The sequence below is a fragment of the Myotis davidii genome, unplaced genomic scaffold, assembly GCF_000327345.1.
Source record: "Myotis davidii unplaced genomic scaffold, ASM32734v1 scaffold96, whole genome shotgun sequence".
NCBI lineage: Eukaryota > Metazoa > Chordata > Mammalia > Chiroptera > Vespertilionidae > Myotis > Myotis davidii.
Genome location: NW_006289416.1, coordinates 5,386,279 through 5,407,479, shown reverse-complemented (window position 1 = coordinate 5,407,479; position 21,201 = coordinate 5,386,279). Strand labels below are relative to the sequence as shown.

At 38.0% G+C, this 21,201-nt stretch overlaps 1 protein-coding gene across 1 annotated transcript in view; it reads right to left on the bottom strand.

Moving 5' to 3' along the window:
- Positions 1-21,201, bottom strand: part of MIB1 (mindbomb E3 ubiquitin protein ligase 1) — a 90,892-nt gene that overhangs the window by 55,024 nt on the left and 14,667 nt on the right. Inside the window, exons 5-10 of the mRNA XM_015562719.1 lie at positions 18,345-18,411; positions 17,014-17,218; positions 11,736-11,919; positions 7,793-7,937; positions 6,035-6,168; positions 1,653-1,760 (exon numbers count right to left, since the gene is read on the bottom strand). Of these exons, the coding sequence (XP_015418205.1) occupies positions 1,653-1,760; positions 6,035-6,168; positions 7,793-7,937; positions 11,736-11,919; positions 17,014-17,218; positions 18,345-18,411 (843 nt within the window). The remainder of the gene's footprint in view (positions 1-1,652; positions 1,761-6,034; positions 6,169-7,792; positions 7,938-11,735; positions 11,920-17,013; positions 17,219-18,344; positions 18,412-21,201) is intronic.

The following is a 21,201-nucleotide window of genomic DNA, read 5'->3' as shown; positions in this document are numbered from 1 at the left end:
TCTTGGGGAGGAAAGGGGTGTGGGGGATGCGGGTAGACACTAGACAAAAATCGTGCACCTATGGATGAGGACAGTGGGTGGGGAGTGAGGGTGGAGGGTGGGGTGGGAAATGAGAGGAGGGGAGTTATGGGGAGAAAAAAGAGGAACAAATGTAATTAATCTGAACAATAAAGATTTAATTAAAATAAATAAATAAATAAATATGTGGACTATAATTGTAGATACGTAATATTCATTTATGTCAGCGAAATTACTATAGTGTTTTTTCTAACATATGGCCTGTTTGCTAAATTTTGTTAAAAATAACAGTGAATTAATAACAAAAAATAACCTGTTAATTTCACTGTAAGGAAATCGTGGTTAAAAGTATTTTAAAATTGCCGAAACCGGTTTGGCTCAGTGGATAGAGCGTCAGCCTGCAGACTGAAGGGTCCCAGGTTCGATTCCGGTCAAGGGCATGTGCCTGGGTTGCGGGCACATCCCCAGTAGGAGATGTGCAGGAGGCGGCTGATCGATGTTTCTGACTCTCTCTCTCTCCTTTCCTCTCTGTAAAAAATCAATAAAATATATTTTTTTAAAAAAAAGTATTTTAAAATTAACAGGGTATTAACTTTCACATATGATATATGGACTGAAAATTTTATCTGTTAAATCTGAAGTTCTTGAGGCGGGGTGGAGGAGGTGGGCTAGAAGGGGTCAATGGGGGGGAGGGGATATGTAATACTTTCAGCAATAAAGATTAAAACAAAAATAGGAAGTATGTTAAATTGAGGTCCACAAAATCGAGGGTTTACTATAATCCATTCTGAGTTTACTCTTATATATGGTCTAAGAAGGTGATCTAGTTTCATTTTTTTGCACGTATCTGTCCCATTTTCCCAACACCATTTTATTACCCAATTGTATATTCTTGCCTCCTTTGTCAAATATTAATTTCTGGCCTCTCCATTTAAAACAAACCTCTTTTAAAACCTATATCTATGGACTGTTCCTGACTCATCTAATGCCTTGGTTCCCTCACCTATAAAATTCTAACTTATCAACTTATTCGACTTCAATGCTTATTTATCACCTTATTGGCTTGAGAACAGACATCTTTTATTTTTTTAATCCTCACCTGAGGACATGCTGGGGGAGGAAGAGGGAGAGGGAGAGGAAAAAGAAGACGGAAAAGTATGAGAGGGAGGGGGATATCGATGTGAGGGAGAACATCAATGTAAGAGAGACACATTCATCAGTTGCCTTCCATATGTGCCCTACTAAGGACAAGAAACAAGACTAAACAAATTCTAATATACTGGTTCCCTTATGAGGAAAAAAAACCATAATAGAGGCCTCTGATGTCACAAATCAGAAAAAATCTTGACCCACATGATTTATATTCCCCTTCCCTCAACTTCCCCAGTATAATTCTTGGGTGAACCCAACTGGGCTTCCAACAGCAGTTGGGGCTACTGCCAAATATACTGAGAAATCACAGAAAACCAAGAAATGCTTCAAGTTGTCTTTTGTCAAATTTCTCTCTTCAATCAGAAAAGTCTTAGGTAAATATTAAATTTCAAGAATGAAAACAGTTCATCTAATAATACAAAAGTAAGTACCATTTCTAGGACATTTTTACTGAAAATATTTTTCAAGCTTAGTTTAATTACCTCTGCTTCTACATCCACATTTTGTTTCAAAAGTAACTTCAAAATATCAACATGTCCATTCTGACTAGCAGCTTGCATAGCAGTGTGACCAGCACATTGTCCATTTACCTAAATAATAAAAATAAAAAGATGGAATGTTACAAATAAGAAAGAGCCAATATATACATATAATATAGGTTCAAATTTGGTACATTGTATGATTCTATTAAAATAATTTACTCTACCCAAAACTTATTATTTAGAATCAAAAAACACATAAAGATCTTCCCAGACAAGAAAAAGCTAAAGGAGTTAATCACCACCAGACCAGTACAAGAAATGCTAAATGGTCTTCTTTAAGAAGAAGAAAAAAAGATTAAAAATACGAATACAATAGTAACAAATACATATTTATCAACAACTACTTTAAATGCAAATGGATTAAATGCTCCAATCAAAAGACATATCGTGGTTTAATGGATTACAAAACAAGACCCATACATAAGCTGTCTACAAGAGACTCACTTCAGATCGAAAGACCCACACAGACTAAAACAAAGGAATAGAAAAAGATATTTCATAAAAATGGAAACAAAACAACAAAAAAAGCTGGAGTAGCAATACTTATACCAGACAAAATAGACTCTAAAACAAATGCTATAATAAGAGACAACAAAGGACTCAGCAATTCCACTTCCAGGTATACATCTGTAAAAACCCAAAATACTAAATCAAAAAAAACATGCTTCTTTATGTTCACTGCAGCATTATTTACAATAGATAAGATATGGAAGTGTCTATCAACAGATGAATGGATAATGAAATGGCGTATATCCTATATAATAAAAGCACCGTGTGCAAATTGTCCTCTTGACCGAGAGTTGTCCAGGAGTTTGACCAGGGGGCAGGGCCGGCCGAGGGAAGGGAGGGAGGCCCCGGCTGGTGGCAGCAGGCAGCCAGAGGAATGGAGGGAGGCTCTGGCAGGCAGCGGCAGGCGACCGGGAGAAGGGAGAGGGGCCCTGGCGGCAGCAGGTGGCCAGGGGAAGGGAGAGAGTACCCAGCTGGCAGCCGCTAGGGACCTACCAGTGCATCAATTTCATGCACTGGGCCCCTAGTAGACAATAAAATTGTGACTCAACCATAAAAAACGGAATGAAATATTACCATCTGCAACAACATAGATGGCAACCCCAGCCTGTGCCCTGACCAGGAATTGAACCATGAGTTCCTGGTCAATCACTCAATCACTGAGCCACACTGGCTGCAGAAAACATTTTTTTTTAAATCACTATATTATAAAAAAAAATCACTATGTTGTACACCTGAAACTAATATTGTATGTCAACTATAATTTTTAAAAACTTTACATTTCAGAATGGAAAGAAAACTTGGGGGTGGGGGGGACTTCAATTATAGAAGTTAAAGAATTCTTGACATCTAAAAATCAAGAGGAAGATGCTATGAAAAAAAAAACAAAAAACACAGAAAAGCTAAAGGGAAAAAAGTCCCATTAGTAAGAACTGGAAAAACTTTTCCATATTATAAGACTTTAAAAGTATATTGTGCTCTGGCCAGTGTGGCTCAGTAGATTGGGCACTGTCTCATGCACTGAAAGGTTGCTGGTTCCTTTCCAGATCAGGGAACATGCCTGGGTTTCAGGTTTAATCCCCAGTAAAGGGTGTGCAGGAGACAGCTGACCCATGTTTCTCTCTCTTCCTTACCCCTCCTCTCTCTCTAAATATCAATTTTTTAAAAAAGTATATCCTTATATTTTTATTCATGGTACAAAACAACTGTACCTCAACAAACCTTTTAATAAAGAAAGTATATCCTTGTAAGAGTGTTTTTTTATCTTTATTGTTGAAAGTATCACAAATGTCCCCCTTACTGTCCCCCCATTATCCCCTTCAACCCAGTTCCCACCCTACCCCAGGCCTTCACCACTCTATTGTCTGTGTCCATAGGTTATGCATATATGCATATAAGTTCTTTGATTAATCTCTTCTCACCCCACCTCTCCCCCTGATTAGTCTGTTCCATGTTTCAATGTGTCTGGACCTATTTTTTTGTACGTCAACATATTTTGTTCATTAGATTCCACAGATAAGTGAGATCACGTGATATTTGTCTCTCTCTGACTCACTTATTTCACTTAGCATAACGTTCTCCAGATCCCTCCATACTGTCTCCAAGGGTAAATGTTCCTTTTTTATAGCTGTAGAGTAATCCACTGTGTAAATGTACCACAGCTTTTTTATCCACTCATCTACTGTTGGGCACTTGGGCTGTTTCCAGATCTTAATTATTTTAAATTGTGCAGCTATGAAATATGAGGTGAATATATTCTTTCTGAATGGTGTTTTGGGATTTTTAGGATAGAGTCCTAGAAGTGGGATCGCTGGGTCAAACAGCAGTTCCATTTTTAATTTTTTGAGGAAACTCCATACTGTTTTCAATAGTGGCTACACCAGTCTGCATTCCCATTAACAGTGTACTAGGACATGTTTTTTCATTAAATGATGGGTTGTATTTAATTTCATTATTTACAGCATCATACTAAAACAAAAACAAAAGTAAAGTTTTATTTTCTTTTAAGCTTCAATCCACAAAGATAATTAGAACTAGCAAAACAAAAACCACACACACCCACGCACACACACTCACACACATACAGGAAGCTGAAAAGCAGACCTAAACCTGCTGTGAAAAATACGTAGATAGCAACCCTTTTGCCAAGGAAGCCCAAAAGACTCAAAGTTGATGACCTCTGAATATGGGGATAATATGGTAGTGAATGTTAAACACAAAAGCATCAGCTGACAGTCTTTTTAAAAATCATTTAGATCCCTGGATTCCCCCCACCTCTGCACAGCTGTTCCACCCTCACACTAACAGAAACCTGAAAGTTTATTCTCCAGAAAGGGTAAAGTGTCCCTGGCCACTGTTAAGAATGGGGCAAAGTACTAAAAACAGAAATCTTATGTAAATATTTACAGGCCAAATCCTAAGATCCCAGGCTCTCTTCTCTTATTCAATATTCATAAGGTTGGTATCCAGGTTTATAACCAGCAGAAGAACTAGAGATCTTTCTGGGGAGTCAGACCAGCCCAAGAGAAAAGACCTAAAGACCAATACCCAAGAATAATCCAAGGAAATGTCCAAATCACTCGATGGTGAAAACCAGAGTCAACACACACACACACACACACAAACACACACACGCCTCTTACTGATCACTCTCATAGATAAATAGACAACCAAGGAACACCAGACATCTGAGGAATGGCCTCTGACATGAAAAGATTGTTTGGAAGAAGTTAAAGAGATAAATATAGTTGACTCTGGAAGAATGAGAAAATAAGTTGAGAAGGAGATACCATTTTTCATAAATCTTGAAGTATTTTTCCCTTAAATTTTTGGAATGTATGACACTTAAAAAATGACCAAGATACCAATCAGTAATTAAATTTTTAAAATTAAGTATAAAATGTAAATTTGCTTGATTGACTATGAAAGAAGTCTGACTCTATATTTCAAACACAAAAACATTGGTACTTTCCTATCAGTAAGAAATTATTTGTGATATATCTTACAACCAATCAAAAAACCACTTTGTTGTGCCGTTGCAATTGCTCTCTCAAATAAGCCTAAATTGCTATGTGAGTTCATAGGAATAGTTTATACCTTACAATTATAGATCTGATCTTCTTCAAACTGTCTAGCATATTTACATACAAAGATGTGGCAACAAAAGCCTTCATAAACACAGCGACTGCCACTCCACTTACAATCTTGGTCTGCACTAAATATCATATTGATGCCAGCACGGCAGCAATGGCAAAGCCAAAGGATGACTAAGTAAGAACCAAAATAACCCATTTAAAATATGGCTTATATGAACAGTAAGATTACAACATAAACTATTAAGATTTACAAAGTGCATGACCTCTAAGTCATCTGCCTTACAAATTATGAAATAGTCAAGTTTCACAGAGAAGAACGGGTAAAAAGTTTAGATTAAGTATTTTTAAAAGGATAGAAAATTGCTTATATTTACTAAAATATATTTAAAACATATAAGATGATATTTACATGAGAAAAAATCACTCAATTTCCCAAAAGGACACTAATCACTTAAAAGCCTAAATATAAATTTTGTCAATCATAAAATAAACGTCACAGTGTTAAAATAAGAAAATTACAATATCTTTTAGAAATGCACACTAAAAAATGATGGCTGGTGTCTTTAAAATATCTCAGAAAAACAAGGACTAAAACACATGTGGCAAAGTCTTAATAAATATTGAAGTAATGTGGCAAAATCTATGTAACTGTTTAAGTATAAGGTTCATTATACTATTCTATTTTAGTGTATCCTTCAAAATAATTTTTTAAATGCTCACATCCACATCTGGTCTTTTTAGCAAATCTTCCACTTTAGCAACATCTCCATTGGCAGCAGCCTTAACTAATTCTTCATTGAGGTCACCAGATTCTTGGGTTTCAAATAATTTCTTCAAGAGTTGGGAAAGTCTTTCTGTAAAGCATCAAATAAAGCTGCTTATACAGGAGAATCTCAAATTTTAACTACTAACAGACAAGCATTAACCATATGCCCATAATATATACTTTTTTTTTATTTCTATGTTATTTTTTATTATGCTACAGATATTACCACTGCAAGTTACAATTACTAATATATATATATATATGCATTAAATTTGAGCCCATAAGTATTTCAAGTGTTTTCCAATTCCAATGTCTTTCAAGTTACAATTTCAGAAAAAGTAGAGAATTATAATAATAATAATTCAGATGTGGAAGTCAAACCAAAGATATTAGAAATGAATACATCACAATAGGACTACCATAATGATACAAACTTCCCTTGAGGTCTTAAGCATACCAGCACAGCGAGTCTCTGAGCTCAGTGCTACAGACATTAAAATAAATCAACAGATCAATGATTATGACTCAAAAGAAACGTAATCTCTATAACATCAGGGGAAATATTTTAGAGGCAAACCAATTTTCAGTTGAAAATGGACATCTAAGTGTTAACAACATATTTCAAAGGTGCCCACTAATTAGTTTAGACTAAAACGAGAAAGAACTAGGGATTTACAGACCCTTTCCTAACATATTTTTTCTAAACAGCATTAATCGGTAGAAAACCTACTCAGTTCTACTCCTTAATTCTTGGATCTTCTTATTGGAAAGCAACGAAATCACACAATGGGGCAGAATACCACCAAGTTTACATTGCTTGAGAGAAGGATATTAACCATCCTTCACTCTTTTAATTTGTATGTAGTCAGCCTGTTGTGATACCATCTAACCTCGAGGTAAAAATAAACACCACCTGATTTAAACTGTAAGCACACTAGCAAATTACAGCAGGAAAGAAAAGACAGAAGCAGAGGAAGTAAAAGCAGTACAAAATAAAATTGGAAGTCACTCTATGTTTTCCTTCACTTTCTTAATATTTATTTTACTGTTATGGTTCTACCTTCTTTTCTGGATGACAACAATATATCTCAGTAACTTATAATTTGTTGTAGAATGAACTGAGTCTGTGTACATAAAGCTGGAGCAGAGAAATGAAAGACTGAGCTTGAGTCTACCCAAGCATCCAGCATATTCACATCTCAACACGGTTTTCTACTCATTGTAGAAGCACAGTAACTCTTATTGAACAGTAAGAGGAAAAAATATGGCTGAGATGTAAAAATATCCAGAAAGAAAGCCATCTGCTAGCAATAATGTTGACAACGAAAGGAAAATAAAACAGTCTAATGATGGTTCTTTGGCAAAAAACAAAAGTTCTGACTAAAGAAAAGAATGTTGAATTTTAGGTATCTTATATTTGATGTGGAGAAGCACTCAATATATCTAAGATAGAGCACATATTTATGGAATTTTTCCAGTGCATACCTCAGCCAGAAGATAGGCTGTTCATTGTATGGGGCGGGATGGGGGGTGGGGGGGAGAAAGAAAAAAATTATGAAGGTTTAAAAGACAGTTAACATTCAAGCAAAGTTATGTGATCTGAGAGAAAACTAAGAACACATACAACATTACTGGTATATGAGAACTGGGAAATTAGCAAAGGTTCTAATGTAAATCATATTACTTTTAAAGAAACATGAAACAAAACATACCACCAGATGCATTGCTAATGGCTGATCCTGCAGATGCCACCTTGGAAACTGCTGCTGGATTATATGTCCAGGATGTGCCACAAACTTCCACCTTTAAATCGCTGTCTGAATAAATCTGTTGTACTCGGCCAACTTTACCTAAAGTCTTTAAAAAAATTAGATTCATGTTTCCAAGTCCATAGTATATACCATAAAAATCAAACACCAGGTTTTACATGTTTAAATAATTTATTTTATTTTGGTCCTAAAGGAAAACTATTAAAGAATAACCATACTCAAATGGGTTATTCATTAATTACAAACTTTAAAGATTAACTTTTTAAAATATTTTAATAAAACTACTATATTGCCATAAAAATATAAAAAATAAATCATGAATCTATCTTATTTATAAAAGTCCACAAAATTTTGCTTTTTGATATTTAACCCTTCCTTTTTAACCCAGAAGATAAATCTTGAGAACTAAGATCTCAAGTGGTACACAATCCATCATCAATCTAAGACTAAAAATATAAAGTCTGATTTCTAAAAAAATATATATATTTAAATTTCAAAGGGCTCAAAGTTTACATCTATGTTTAAATCCTTTTTTGAATCATGACTTAAGTGTGTAGAAATAACATGCCTATTAAATATGGGAGAAAAAAGGGCAATAAGGTACAAAAAACAATCAGCAACAGCAGTTACCATGTGGCAAATGTTGTTCTAATGTTCTAAGACAGCAATTTTCAACCTTTTTCATGTCATGGCACACATAAACTACTAAAATTCTGTGGCACACCCAAAACAGTATTTTATTTATTTATTTGTTTATTTACTTATTTGGTTAATCCTCACCTGAGGATATTTTTCCCATTGATTTTTAGAGAGTGGAAGGGAAGAGGGAGAGGGGAAAGAAACAATGAGGTGCAAGAGACACATCTATTAGTTGTCTCCCAAACGTGCCTCAACCAGGACAGGGATTGAACCTGCAACCCTTTGGTATGCAGGCCAACACTCCAATCACTGAGTCAAACTGGCCAGAGCCAAAACTGTATATTTTTTGTTGATCTGCCCCCCAAAAAAGGTATAATTTTTATTGATTTACAAATATAATAATAGTAATTACCTATGCTTTTTGCTCCAAAGTGCCGTTTTTAAGAATCGGGTGTCTATACTTGTATATAAAGATTTCTGTTACCAAGCATTAACCAATAAGACACAACTTTATGTGCCATGAACAATAAAAAACAACTCTGCTATATGACCTATATATGTATGACCCTGAAAGTTACGTGCTAGCATTAGCCCCATTTCAAACTTAGTTCCAAAATCCATTCTCTTAAACATAACATAATAGCAAATAATAATACTAGAAAATTGGTGAAGTATAGTAATAATATCTGACTATTTTCAAGACAGGGCATTCACATGGACAGCTACTGCTGTGTTGGCTGTCATCATTTCTTTATTTGACAGTCTAAGTTCTCAACCTTCCTAATGCCGTGACCCCTTAATACAGTTCCTCATGTTGTGGTGACCCCCAATTTCATTGTTACAAATTGAACATAATTAAAGCATGGTGATTAATCACAAAACAGTATGTAATTATACATGTGTTTTCCGATGGTCTTAGGCGAGGCTAATATGCAAATCAACCGAACGGCGGAACGAACAGTTGCTATGACACGAACTGACCACCAAGGGAAGGTGCTCAACACAGGAGCTGCCCCCTGGTGGTCAGTGTGCTCCCACAGGGGATGCACAGCTCAGCCAGAAACCAGGCTCATGGCTGGCAAGCGCAGCAGCAGTGGCAGGAACCTCTCCCGCCTCCATGGCAGCGCTAAGGATGTCCATCAGTTGGACATCCCACAAGGGCTCCAGGACTGCAAGAGGGTGCAGGCCAGACTGAGGAACACCCCCAAGTGCACAAATTTCATGCACCAGGTCTCTAGCAGCAAATAACAATACTAGAAAATTGGTAAAGTGTAGTAATAATATCTGACTACTTTCTAACAAAGAGAAGAAATTGCCTTGTTTTCTCTTTTGATTCTCTGCAGCATCTGACCCTAACTTTAAGAAACTATTCCATTGATTTCTAGATGACAGTCTAATCTTTCTGTCTGTTTCTTCCCTTCTTCCACTCAGAAGTTCCTTTTCCTTCTTCAGATCCCCAAATATGTTCATTCTCCAAAAATTTATTCATTCATTTTTTACTCTTCTTCCTTGAAAACTTAATCCATATTGACAACTATCATCTTACTTCAAAAGACTTGAAAATATACTTCTCTAGCCCTGTTTAACTCTCTCCTTGCCCCCCAACACACACCAATTTTAACTTCTTGTAAGACATTTTCACTTGGAATTTTCCACCATGATCTCAAACTCTAGGAGTAGCTGCATTCTTTGTTTTTTCCTCCTTAACTATTCATTATGGAAAATCTCAAACACACACAAAAGAAGACAACAATATTTCTTTTTCCTTGTAATTCTGTAGGGTATATTCCTTCTATAAGGCTATAAAGACAAACTACTGTTTTTAAAAATCATTTGGAATTTCCTTTTTATATGGTTACTAGAGGCCCGGTGCATGAAAATTCATGCACTGGAGGGAGGAATCCCTCAGCCCGGCCTGCCCTCTCTCATAAGTCCAGGAGCCTTCAGGAGTGTGAGGCGACCCGGCAATCAGAGGAAGGCGACACTCACATCACACCTCTGCTGCTGCCACTGCCGGCAGCGCAAGCCTCGGCTGGCCCTCGTTACCTGAGCCTCCGGCAGCCCGAGGAGGCTGGGCAGCCGCCATCCGAGGCTTGTCTGTGCCTCGGGTCAGCCCTGGGCGGCTGGGGGGTTGAGGAGACTGGGGGACTCTGGAGGCAGGTGCGCGGAGCCCAGCCTTGCCACGTGCCTGCTGCCCTGGCAGAGCTGAGGGGACTGGGTGCGGCCATCTTGTGGCTGTGGGTGCCGCCATCTTTGAGGGTGTGGCAGTCAATTGGCATATTCCCTCATTGGCTGTGGGCGTCACCATCTTTGAGGGCGTGGCAGTCTATTAGCATATTCCCTTATTAGTTGTGGGCGCCGCCATCTTTTGAGGGTGTGGCAGTCAATTAGCATAGTCCCTCCTTATTGGCTGTGGGCACTGCCATCTTTGAGGGCTTGGAGGTCAATTAGCATATTCCTTTCTTATTGGCTGTGGACGCCACCATCTTTGCAACAGCATGACAGTCAATTAGCATATTCCCTCTTTATTAGATAGGACGCCAACAGAAAATACATTTAGGTTTGTTTCATTTTATTTTCCACTTCTAGGAGTTTCATTTTTGAATTTGTTTTATAGTTGTATAAAGTATGTAGTTTCAAGTCAAATCTATAAAATAAGACATATTCAAAGATGTCTCTCTTCTACCTCTGTCCTGTGTCATATTCCTTTTTTATATATGCATACTTTTTTAAAACTTTATGGTTAATCCTCCCATTATTTTTCTTTTAAATATAAAGTTTATATTAAAACTTTATATTAAGCTATATTGTCCTAATGGTTACATTTACAATAATACCCTTCCATATATATCCACATTCCCTCACTTAAAATATATATAGTTTATTGGTGCACTAGTATAGACAATATTAAAATTTGTCTTTCAGGTGTTCTTCCCTGTACCCTCTTTCTTCACTAATATTTTTATTTTAAATAATAGTATTTAGTCCCAATTAGTACTTTGTCCCTACATTACACTCTCCACTAATGACTCTATCAAAAAATATTAACTGTAGCCCTTTTTGGACTTTCCCTGGCTAATTTAACTGGAATAACTTAAAAAATAAAAGGCATAATTATGACTAGATGCCAATAAAGAACAAAATTCTCAAAGGATTATGCTAACTTAGTTTATAAAATTAAAGTACTTCTAAAAATTACATAAGCATGGTATAATTCCTAGTCCAAAACTATTTTATATATACTTACTGGGAGCATAGCTTCAGCCCATTCTCCATGTCCTCTTTGCAGAAGCTTAATTCTTTCCAGATCATAACAAACTTGTACAAGATCACCCACTTGAAACTGTGAGGTGCCTCCTTCTGCACCTTGAGCAGCATCCCCACTTCGGACAATGTTTGCTTTAGTGAGAACAGCAGGATTGAAGGTCCACCTAAGGATCAAAGCCAAAACTCAAAATGAGTTAAGTTTAATTTTAACATAACATTTTTTGTTAAGCACTGCCGGGAGAAAAGCCTTTAACACATCAAAAAAAGTAAAGCCATCCTTTATAATTACATCCTGAATTATTTGTATTTCATTTTATAATTTTAAAATACAAATTTGGGAAAAGAATCATCATAATATCACCACCCTAATATGATAGATATACTTCTGTGTAGATATATTACCCTTTGCATATTAAAAATTGTTATAAAAATAATACATATTCATTGTTAAAAATTAAAACTTTTCAGAACCATGTAAAGTATGGGAACCTTGGGAAGGAGCATATCTGCCAAGAAGGACTCCTCAGGGTTAACTGGGCCCAAGTCTAGCAGCCATGTGGACACAAGCCACTCACACATTCTGCATTTGAGGGAAAAGCTACAGAGTGAGCTGCCAGTCTCCTGCACCCTGTTTCAGAATTCTAAGTCAATCCTTACAAAGGAGTTCCTGGTATCATTTTCTGACCAATGAACTGAGACCTGCCACATCCAATCAGAACTGTGCAGCTATATCATTTGCTCTATCTGACCAATCAGAAATGCCCCATAATGGCCAAATCAGAATAAACAATTTTGACCAATGAGGACCATACCATTTGGGTTAATCAGAACTCTGCAATTTCAATTTCTCATTTGTATAAAAATTCACAGACACCAGGGAGGAACTTTCTCTATGAAATATAACACTTTCAGTTTTCACCAGAGGTTGCATTTCCTAGATTTGTAAACCTGAATAAAGTTTCTTCTCTTTCCACAACTGGTTCTGATGATTCTTGTTGACAAATGACAGTTCCATTACACACACATTTGGATCACCATTCCCCACTCCACTAGAAGCCACTATTAATACTACACTGTGAATCCGTGCATATCTATCAATATGCTAAGCGATAATTATAATGTAGGAAAAGAACTGTTTTCTTTTCCATAAATGGAATTATAATTCTGTGGCTTCTTTTTTCTCAGAGAATGTACCTGGGAAGATTTATTTATCAATGTCACAGACATGGAACTACTTATTTCAGTTTAATGGCCACAGAGTATTCTATAACATGGATAAACACTAATGACTTAAAGTATTTCCGCCCAGCCGGCGTGGCTCAGTGGTCAAGTGTCAACCTAGAGGAGGTCACCGGCTCAATTCCAGGTCAGGGCATATGCCTGCGTTGTGGGCTCGATCCCCAGTTTAGAGTGTGCAGGAGCAGCTAATCAATGACTCTCTCTCATCATTGATATTTCTATCACTCTCTCCATCTCTGAAATCAATAAAAATATTTTTTTTAAATAAAGTATTTCCAATTTTCACTACAGTATTACGAACAATACTATAAAGAACATCTCTTTATAAACATCCTTGTGCACATGGGGTCAGTATTTCATTAGAAATTCTTGGAACAATTACCTAATTAAAGTACACAATTTGTTTACAATTCTAATAAATTGAGCCAATCTGCACCATTTCTCCATATCATTGACAATCTCATGGCTAAAAATAGTATTTAGTTTTAACTTGTCATGGATGGGAATTATACACGATTGTAATCACTTCAGCAAAACAAACTTGGGTTCTGACTTCTTCTTTTCTATACATAAGCATTTTTCTATGCTGCTACCATTTTCATAACTACCATTTTATTGGCTACTTAACATTCTACCAAATAATTGTATCATAATAAATAAATATATATATATATATCCTAGTCCAACTCCAAAGATAAAAGTTTCCACAGTCACCCTAGCTGGTTTGGCTCAGTGGATAGAGCATCAGCCTGGGGACTGAAGAGTCCCGAGTTCAATTCTGGTCAAGGGAACATGCCAGGTTTGCAAGCTCCATCCGCAGTAGGGGGCATTCAGGAGGCAGCCAATCAGTAATTCTCTCTCATCATTGATGTTTCTATCTCTCTCTCCCTCTCCATTCCTCTCTAAAATCAATAAAAATATTTTTTTAAATAAATAAAAGTTTCCCTAGTCAAATAAGCTTTTATAATAGGGTCATCCTATATAATAAAGAATATGCTAATTAGACCATACAACCTTCTGGGATGTCCTTCCAGACGACTGTCTGGACAAAGCCGGGGCTGCGAGGGCCGAACCCCTTGCATGAATTTCATACATCGGGCCTCTAGTTATTATATAAAAGACTAGTGGCCTGGTGCATGAAATTCATGCACTCGGGGGGGGTGGAGGGCCCCCAGCCTGGTCAGTGCCCTGTCACAGTGCAGGAGCCCCATGATCTATCGCAGCAAAGAGGTAGGCCCCGGCCATCCATCCGGGGCTCCTCAATGGATTGCCCCAAAGAGGTAGGCCAGAACCAGGGGTCCCACCTCCACGCCACACAGAGTCAAGGGACCCCCAGGCCTCGCCGCGCGGAGGCCTTCGCCAGGCCCAGTGCCCGGGCCGGGCCGCACAGAGGCCTCCGCTGGGCCCCACCCCCAGGACGCACAGAGGCAGCCACCAGGCCCCAGGCCTCCTGGTGATGGATTGTGACAGCGGGACACAAGTCCCCGACACTGCAAGTCCCGGCCCACCTGAGCCTGCTGCGCATAGAGCCTGCTGATCAGTCGTTTACACGTGAGGGTGTCCAGACCATTTGCATATTACCCTTTTATTAGAATAGATGTTGAGTGGTCACAACATAAAAAAACTTATTTACTAAAGTTCTGTAACCATATACACTTTGCTTTATAAAACAACCATAAAGAGAAAGAAGTGCCTCTGATCAGTTAAGAATAAAAATCACATACACAAACTTTTCTTTGTGGCTTTATCAATCACAGTCCCCTTTATCTCACTCAATATTCCAAAATTTACCAGATATATTATAGTGCCTGAACACAGCAGTATTTATTTAAGTTGTTCCCTCTGCCTACAGTGCTCCCCTTCCTTGGTGAAAATCGAGTTGATCTTTCAATCTTATGCACAATGTAATTTTCTCTCTGAAGTTTTTCTATGATTTGCCCAACTGAAATGATCACTCTTCTTTTGTACCTTCAGAATACCCTGAATACTCACTCTCATAATTACTTACAACACATTAATGCTTATTTTTGGTTTTGTCTATCCAAACTAAAAGTAAAACCCCTTCAAAGCAGAGAACCATGTCTTAATGTGTTTATAATCCTACCACTATTCACAGGGCCCAACACAGTATTTCATAAATTAGTATTTAATAAACTTTTGTTGAATAAATAAAGAAGAAAAAAAAGTTTTCTAAAACTCACGTCATTATTACTGTTAACACCATTGCCCAAGAAAGAATTCTGCAAGTAATCATCCTAATTTGTGTTAACCTAACATTCAGAGTTTTTATCATAAAACAGTGTTAGATTTTGTCATCTTTTTTCTGCATCTCTTGACATGATCCTATATAATAAAAGCCTAATATGCAAATTGTCCCCTCGACTGGGAGTTTGACTGGGCATTCAAGCGCTCGCTATGATGTGCACTGACCACCAGGGGGCGGCGCAGAACATGGCGGGCATGGGAGACATTGTGCTGGCAACAGGTGGCAGTGGAGGCACTGCTGGCCCCAATGGGCCCCAACGAGAGTGGGACTGCAGCAGGATGGTGGAGCAAGTGAGCGGGTGGCACCAGGCCAAGGCGGGTGCAAGCTGGGCCCGATCGCCCTGCTGATCGCCCTGCAGACGGCAACCAGCGGCGGCAGAAGGGGTGGGGGCTGCCGCCCGGCTCCCAGGCACTGAGGGAGCCAGAAGGGCACCCAATGACTCAGGTGAAAGGGGGTGAACAGGGGCCCAGGTGCTGCCCAGGGCCCAGAGGTCAGCTGGGACCTGCCCTTCCACACCAGATGCTCACGCTTCGATCGCCAGCCAGACCTAGGGACCAGACCATTGCATGAGTTCCATGCATCAGGCCTCTAATCATGTATAAAATCTGAATACAATTAGAATTCTATACTTTGGTAAGCAACTTAATGTTAATTTTTCTAATTCCCTAAAGAACCTCAGGAGGAATTGGGTGAAAAAGATAAAGGGATTAAGAAGTGCAAATTGGTAACTACAAAATAGTCACAGATATAGCATAGGAAATATAGTCAATAATATTGTAATAACTATGTATGGTTCCAGGTGAGTACTGGAAGTATTGGGGGAACACTCTGTAAAGTATATGATTGTCTAACCACTATGCTGTACACTTGAAACTAATTCAAAAGATATTGAATGTAAACTGTAATTGAAAAATAAAAAAATTTAAAAAGCAGAAAAATATAAACTCAGAATTTCTTTATGTACATGTCAGCAATAAAGTTGGACAATTATTCAATTTAACTACTGCTTTTTCTTTAAAATGTCATAAACATCCAAGTAAATTAGACATATTTTGCCTAAAGAGCAAATACATAAAAGGTACAGGCCCAGTCTCCAAGAAACTCGCAACCTAGAGGTCAAATAAATAATCATTTTAATAGATAACAGGAGACCTAAACAGATGAATAATGTATGCATACACCAAGGAGAGCAGAAGAAGAGAGGAGATTCCCAAGTATCTAACTAAGCTCAATATCTATAGGATGCAAAGCAGTTAATCCAGAGAAAGAGGGGATAAAGGAGGGAAGGGTATTCTGAATGAAGGGAATAGTATGTGGAAAGGAAAAGAAGTGAGAAAATGCATGTAACTCTATGTTGCTGATAAGGATTAGTATGTGTGTATGTGTCTGTGGCAGGGAAAGCTGTGTTATCAAGATATAACCCTGGAGATATGGGCCAGAAGAGTATTAATTTTATCCTTCTCATTCAGGATAAATGGACTCATTGTGAACACAAAACTTTTTGCTATACTTGGACCTAACGATGACACAATATATTCTGCTCTCTGAAGGAGACACACACACACACACACACACACACACAGACACATACTTCTTGACATTTATTCCCTTCCACCTTACCAACATATTCTGGATTTTTACCTACTGAGAGCTACCTTTAAAGACTCTGGTTATAGCAGATTATTTGCTTTCTTTAAGACTCTTTTCTCTAGCTTTATTTCCCATTACTGAAAAATTAAGAAATAGCACCAACCTATTGCCACTCGGATACTGTACTACAATGTCATGATCTTCATCAATGCCACAAACAGTTCCAGTTGTAGTTAAAGTCTCAAACATGCCATCAGTCCATCCTCCATGACCATGCTGCAAAGACTGTACAATTTCTAAGTCAAGGTCTATATTTACCAGGTCACCAATCTGCAACCCACCAGGATTTCTGTTGCCATTCTGCTCACCTGTAATTGCAGAGGGGGTTGACGAAGGAAAAAGAAAGTTATAGCAACAACATGCAACTGCATTATTTTTAAACAAGAACAAGCTGTAGGACTTCAAAGATTCATAATCATGAAACACTACAATGAGAGATCCAAATGTGCATGTTGGTTCTATCCTTTTCGTGTGAAGGCAAGACATAGGAGTTACTTTTTTTGGTGCCAAAACCTGGGATCGCAAGAAAGTTTCTGGTAGCAAGAGAAATGGATGCTCTCAGCAAAAACATATGTATTTCTTCTATATTCTCCTTTTAAAATAATAAGGTGTCATGCAAGAAAAGAGCACTTTTTATCAAAAAGGCAAATCCAATGATTTAGAAAGAGGAACACAGAGTCTACATGAGAAAGAAAAGCATTCAGAGACTAAAGGCTTAATCAGATAAATGTGGTAAATATTCATCATGACAACAATAAAGAATCAATAAAATGAAGGTAGTTTTGGTTTTCTTATTTTTTTTATTTTAATGATAAGTGAAATTATATTTATTATGTTACTTTAATCTTGGGAGTTGTTCTGGCATTAGAAAGGAAAGATTCCATAAGCTAAGAATTCCATAAGCTTTAAATTGTCAGATTCTATTCGTAATAGTGAAGAGAAGTAATATCTAATACTAAGTTTTTCAATAATAAGTTTACAGTTAAAAGAAAAAGTTTCAAATATATTCTGACATAAATGGCATGTCAATTCTCAAGATATGACAACTCAGTGTCTACATAAATCATTTAAAAAGAACAAATTCTTGCCCTGGCTCAGTGGATAGAGCGTCGGCCTGCGGACTGAAGAGTCAGGGGCACATGCCCAGGTTGTGGGCTCAATCCCCAGTAGGGGGTGTGTAGGAGGCAGCCAATCAATGATTCTCTCTCATCATTAATGTTTCTATCTCTCTCTCCCTCTCCTTTCTTCTCTGAAATAAATATATATATATATTTTTAAAAAGGACAAATTCGTTAAAACCAAAATAAGACCAAAAAAATATCTCTGCAAATAGCTTTAATGGTAACTAATTTGTTAAAAGTCCACTTAAATATTTTAATGATTCCATGAATTCTGACCCATTATTTAGTTATTTCCTCCATTCTGCTAACTCACCTAGCACAGGGCAGTGATCTCTGTAGAAAGAACCTCCTTTGGCATCCTGGACACACTTCAGATCAGACTAAGAAGAAAAACAAAAAAATCACTCTTGAAAACGTCAAGTATAGCTCAATATCTAAAACAGAAAAAATGTTCATTCAAAACATACTCTCAGCATAAAAAGGTGAAGGGATTGAGAAGTACAGATTGGCAGTTACAAAACAGCCATGGGGACTGCAAAGTACAGCATCAGAAACATGGTCAATAATATTGTAATTAAAAAAAAAAGCAGAGGGGCAGTTGTTTTATATTTTAGAAACATGAAATAGAGTGCCTGAATATATGTATTGATTACACAACTATTACATTACTATCATACTTTATTATTAAAATAAACCTTAGGGTAAACCTCAAAAACAAAAAAAAATTAATTTTAACATCTATTGTAATATATATTTTTACTAGAGGCCCAATGCACGAATTCATGCACCAATGGGATCCCTTGGCCTGGCCTGCGGGATCGGGCCGAAAGCAGCACTCCAACATCCCCCAAGGGGTCCTGGAATACAAGAGGGCACAGGCCATGGCAAGGAACTCCACCGGTGCACAATCAGAGCCAGGGAGGGATGCGGGAGGTTGGCCAGCTGGGGAGGGACCGCAGGAGGGCTCTAGGGTGTGTCCAGCCCATCTCATTCAGTTCCGATTATCCAGACCCCAGCAGCAAGCTAACCTACCAGTCAGAGAGCCTGCCCCCTCCACGTCATAATGACTAGTTGAGTGGTCAACTATCTGCTCCCTGGTAGTCAGTGCACATCAGAGTAAGCAGTTGAGCGGCCTTAGCATATCATTAGTATATTACACTTTGATTGGCTAAACAAACGACCGGATGACCAGACACTTAGCATATTAGGCTTTTATTATATAGGATCAGCCACCAAAGCTTAGAATGCAAGTATGACATAAAATCTCATTCTAATACTATTTTCCATGCCCCTGCCAAGGAGCAGCCTTACAGATGACCCTAAGTCTTAGATTCTTACACTGACTATTAAATAGTTCAAGCAAATATAGTAAAAATGAAAGTTTATTAAATTTTCAAGTTTATAGATTTCCCCTCCTATTATATATTAATGATGATTCAGATGTCTGTATTCTGACAAAAAGAGATGACAAAAGAAAAAATTCAGGAAGATGGCTGCAGATGGGAAGACAGAGTGCAGGATGGTATGTGAGTGAGAGAATGAAAGGAGAGTGTGTGGATGTACAGGGAGTGTATATTTGTGGGTGAGGGACAGATATACTCCAAGGGACTGTTGGGGACTGCCAGACGGGGCTCCCCTGATCAGGGCAGTTTCCACTGCTGCTGAAATCTCTCCTGGAGCAAATGGCTCTGCCGCGGAGTCTGGGCCATCTTGAAGGGGAGAGTGGCTGTTATCGGAGGCCTATATATCCCAGGACTCTGCAACCACAACACCCAGGGACCAGCTGCAAACCCAGGAACACCAGATCTCAAGCAGCACGAATACACAGACTCAGAGGAGCTCTGCACCTTCTCATGGAAAGGTCAGATTTCACCAGGGGAAAGGAGAGAGAGAGCTACATAACCATACACCCAGAGAAGAGAGTTCATGAGGAGACAAAGAAACAGCCCGCATATGAAAGAAAAGGAGGCATCACCAGAAAAGGAAGTAAACGAAGTGGAGGCAAGCAATATGTCAGAGAAAGAATTCAGAGAAATGGTCATAAGGTCACTGAAAAGAATGGAAAACAAATTCAACAATATGTTAAGAACCAAGAGGAAATGAAGAAGAACCAAGAAGAAATGAAAAATGACATCACTGCTATAAAGAACTCAATAGAAAGCATCAACAGTAGACTATAAGAAGCAGAGCACTACATCAGTGAGCTAGAAGACAAGGTAGGAAAAAATACCCAAGCAAAGCATCATCTAGAAAAAAAAAATACTTAAAAAACAGGAGGAGAGCCTAAGGGAACTTTGGAACAACACGAAACGAAACAACATCCACATAACAGGAGTACCAAAGGAGAGGAAACTGAGCAAGGAATAGAAAACCTGTTTGAAGAAATAATGACAGAAAACTTCCCTAATATAGGGAAGAAAAAACTCACACAAATCCAAGAAGCTCACAGAGTCGCAAACAAAATGAACCCCAAAAGATCAATGCCAAGGCACATTATAATTAAACTGGCAAACACCAACAACAAAGTAAGAATATTAAAAGCAGCCAGAGAGAGACAGAAAGTTACCTACAAAGGATCTCCCATCAGACTAGTGACTGATTTCTCAACAAAAACAAACCAGGCCAGAAGGGAATGGAATGAAATATACAAAGTAATGCAAAGGAAGGGTCTGAATCCAAGACTACTGTACCCAGCAAGGCTATCAATCAAAATTGAGGGTGAAATCAGGAACCTCACAGACAACAAAGGACTAAGGGGGGTTATTACGACCAAGCCAGCAATGCAAAAAATGCTAAAGGGTCTGCTGTAAAAAGAAGAAATAGGAAGCAAAGAAGGAACACAGGCGTAAAGAATAAAAACGGCGACAAACAAGTACCTATCAATAATAACTTTATTTTTTTAAATGTCTTTTGTGTCTCTTTTATCTTTTTTTTAAAATATATTTTATTGATTTTTTTACAGAGAGGAAGGGTGAGGGATAGAGAGTCAGAAACATTGATGAGAGAGAAACACTGATCAGCTGCCTCCTGCACACTCCCCACTGGGGATGTGCCCACAACCAAGGTACATGCCCTTGACTGGAATCGAACCTGGGACACTTTGGTTTGTAGGCCGACACTCTATCCACTGAGCCAAACCGGCTAGGGCTAGATTTATTTTTTGTTAAAGG